Source organism: Centruroides sculpturatus, unplaced genomic scaffold (assembly GCF_000671375.1).
Source record: "Centruroides sculpturatus isolate CEXI.00-Female unplaced genomic scaffold, Cexi_2.0 scaffold1311, whole genome shotgun sequence".
In the NCBI taxonomy this organism is placed as follows: domain Eukaryota; kingdom Metazoa; phylum Arthropoda; class Arachnida; order Scorpiones; family Buthidae; genus Centruroides; species Centruroides sculpturatus.
This window is the reverse complement of record NW_019385462.1, coordinates 230,841-234,764: the sequence shown is the minus strand read 5'-3', so window position 1 is coordinate 234,764 and position 3,924 is coordinate 230,841. Positions and strand designations below refer to the sequence as shown.

At 28.6% G+C, this 3,924-nt stretch overlaps 1 protein-coding gene across 1 annotated transcript; it reads left to right on the top strand.

Annotated features, from left to right (window-relative positions):
* The first annotated feature begins 721 nt into the window (after nucleotides 1-721).
* Nucleotides 722-3,924, top strand: LOC111639238 (regulator of G-protein signaling egl-10-like). The gene is made up of 4 exons (XM_023385048.1): nucleotides 722-1,406; nucleotides 1,492-1,584; nucleotides 1,654-1,763; nucleotides 1,999-3,924. Exons 1-3 carry the CDS (start codon nucleotides 1,164-1,166, stop codon nucleotides 1,717-1,719), a joined length of 402 nt encoding a protein of 133 aa, XP_023240816.1. The 5' UTR covers nucleotides 722-1,163; the 3' UTR covers nucleotides 1,720-1,763; nucleotides 1,999-3,924.

Genomic DNA, 3,924 nt, shown 5'->3' with positions numbered 1-3,924 from the left:
TTAACTAAACATAAGCCCCAAACAAAATATAATGAAAGCAAAATAAAAGTAAAATAAAAATAAAGCTCAGACTTGGTTCCTTACAGGATGAGGAAAGGATATCAACATAACTCCTCAGCAACTGCAGCAATAATGAAACTTCAAACCTTATTGTGATATCCTTTTGTGGTAATGGAGTATGTCAGTTCTCCTATTGAGTGGATTTCCTCAAAGAAAAAAAGTCTTACTGTAAAAGTTATAGTGAAATCTTACCAAATGGAACATGCTACACATTTAAAACCCAAATTTGATGGTTTTGGATGTTTACAGTCACATTTTGCTCTGTGGGAATCTAGAAAAATCTGGATGGAGAATTTTTTTTTGAACAGTGTGTCCAGATAAATTGGTTTCATCTCTCATAACATGGTTGTCCCCATTGTGGAATGGCTACAGCTAAAAGGTCCTTTCAGTGCTCTTGGGCAGGGAGAATTAAAAAAGTTCCATTCATATAAAAATGACACATTTTATGAGAAGTATTGCCCAACATCACATATAGTTGACTTCCATTCTTGACAGAAAATTCAGGCTTAAAAGACAGTCTGTTTCTGGATTTCCTTGTTGCAGCCGACAATGAATGAGTAAAACTTTACAAAGGACCTTTATATAACATATTCAGCTGCTTTGCTACACACATGCACCACTACAACTAACAACAGGAATGCAGACAATGGATATTGCAACTTCTGTAATCTCAGTCTGTACATATAATATCATACACTTTTATGTTTAGGTGCTAAAGATCATGTTTCCTCAAATTTTTTAATCATTACTATTAACAGTTTGTGGACCAGTACTTTTTTGACTATTACAGTTATGACAGCTAAGCATTACACTATTTTAATAAAATAACTTCACAGTTAATATACAATTGGACAAAATGGGATGCATGTTTAGCATGACTGTCGGATGTTTGGGATAGTTCTTTTTGTGGCCTTTTTTCCCTGGTATCAATCAATTTTATGAAAATTTTCCAGGTTTTGTATAGAAATCCTTTTCTATATAAAAATATTTAGTTTCAATGGAACGTTAGAATCAGTATACCTAACAAACTGCTAAAATAATTTGAAAAATATATAAGCATCCGTTTCTGGAAGAAAAATCTCCAGAACTTTACATTCAATACTATGCAGTTGTATGATTTCAATTCTTTCTGTAAAGGCAATAATACATCACAAAATTTAATTTTGTATGCATTAAATGTTAACATTAGTATTATTAGCAATATTCCTATTTTTAACGGCATTCTCATTTTTAGCGAATATCTCGATTCCGATGCCAACTGCCCGATAAATATTGATTCTAAAAGTTACGAAATCACAAAGAGAAATATGGAAACTCCCGACAGATGGACTTTTAACGAAGCCGCAGTACGTTAAAAATAATTAAATTATATTAATACGTAAATTATGTAGAAGAAATATAAAATTTAGTCACGTTTTATATCGATTACAGGCACATTTATATCAGTTGATGAAGAACGATAGTTATCCACGTTACTTGAGATCAGAAATGTATAAAGAATATCTAAATGGTATGAAGAAAAAGGTGAGTTTAATATTGTAAATAGTAAAAGGTATTATTAAAATTATCTAATTTAAAATTTTATTTCTTTAGACGTCGGTTAAAGGCATTAGATCTGTTATTTCATTTTCTGCCAAAAAAGAACAAACATCTTCCTAGCCTAGTGAATGTTATGTGAAATGTTAAGAATCAAGATATCATAGGTAAAATTTTTTAAAGGATTTTTGATGTTTTAATTTCTTTTAACGATTGCTAATGAGTTTTAAATAATTAAAATATTTTAAATATACGATATTAACATTCACACCAGTTCTTGCTTCGTCGGAGTGTTGTCACGTTCCGATAAAATGGGAACCGGTGCAATTGTTATTTATCGAGAATCAAAAACTAATTGAAAGTTGGCACTTACGATTTTAATAATATATTTCGTATTTCCAGCAATGCAAAGACTTAAACACAGCTCTCAAGCCTTGGCATAGGGTCCTAGGAAAGCATTTGTTTTGGAGAAGAGGTGATTATCGACAGAGTGCAACGTTCCGCACGAAATTATTAATAGAAGGCTGTATATTCAACATTTCTTCTTCCAGCCCGTGCGTCAATGAAATAGTCATGCACGAACCGGAATTCTGCAGTAAGAATTCTTTGACGTGACAACATGGGTACCTACTTATGAAATTTACTGTGAATTAAATTTGAAAAAAAATCCTATATACATAGTACAGCTTATATGAAAAAAACAAAATGAAATTCAATAACTTTTTATCTATTAATATTATTAATTTTTTCTTAAAAAGTTTACCATTAAGTGATTATCTTGTTGATTAATACAAATTAAAAAGTTTATATTATTATTATTACCATAAGTTTTTCATATATTTAAGAAAAAGTTATATTAGCATTTTATTTTCGCGACAATTTTCTTATATAATTATAGAGATAGAACCATCTTTAGAGGATAAAATGAACATAATATTATACAAACATGCATCATAAAAAAAAAAAAATAATATCATTTTTGAACAAAATTTCATAATTGTTGTGACATCGTGTATTAGTATGTATGAGAGAAACAAATTCAAGTCCTCTCACAATTATATTTTGTAAAAGTGAGATAGTGTAAGTGAAATGTCGAATCCTCTTGTAAATACACTTGCCGTGCTCTTCATAGATACGATATTTTTGTGTATGTGTATAAATTAATTGATGAATGAGACGTTACATGAGATTGTAAATATATAAATTCAGTATATAAATAACATATGGAACAGGTTTGCGCTTTTATTGATAAAGAAAAGGGACCAAATCTGATATCAAGCGAAATAGTAAACTGTTGAAAATTGTTGGTAAATTATTAACATTGTTGCATGCTATTGACTGGCATTTATTTATATTCTATAACATAATAATTTAAATGTTTTAAATGTAATTTAAAATAATGAAGAGTTAGAGTTTAAAATTGTTGTTAGGAAAATTTTTAACCTGGTTGAAAGTAGAAATTTGAAATTTTATCCTGTCGATAATGCATTGAAATTCGAGTGCATCTTGCAGAATGTTTAATAAATTCTGGCTGAAAAATTGAACAAATTTTCAAAAGCACAATATCGATAATACTGTGATGGTTACTTTTATTTAAATTATGTGGAGTAAGATATAAAACTCCTTTAAAGTTAAACTTCTTGCAAAATCATATCTGCTTTTATAGTAATTTCTCTATACATATTCCATTTATCATAAACTTTTTAAAATTACTAGTAGTATTGTGGCGCTTACTGTAATTCAGAGTGCCAAAATAAAAAATGAAGTGTAACGTTAAAAACTGACACTCGATTAAATTTGCTCATAAATAGAACAAATCTAACTTCGTTATTCATCATAATTAAATGTTACAAATTAATAAATGTGAGAATTTTGGAAAACAATATAATAATAAATATTATGCATTACCTCTGGCATAATTTTTTAATCAAATTATCGGACGCGTGCAGAATGCAATCGGAAATTCTGTCCGTAAGGCACTGAAAGATTTAAATGTTTCATTTATATCTTAATATCAAAAGCCTTAAATTAAAATTGGATAAAATCTCTTGGAAAAAAATCATATAAACTGCAAAAAAATTAAAAACAATTGGAATTTTATCTGTCATATTAAAGGCTTAAGTGTAATGTACTTGACAATGTGTATATTATTCATACCATATATTCATGTAAAATATATTTTTGTTATATATGAAAATGTAATTTCACATCATGTGTTCAAATGTAAAATTTAAAATATCCCCTTACCATAGACAATCTACCGAATTTTATGATTTTACTACATGTGTCGTTCGATTGCTTCTACGGAGAATGTTTTCCATTCATTTT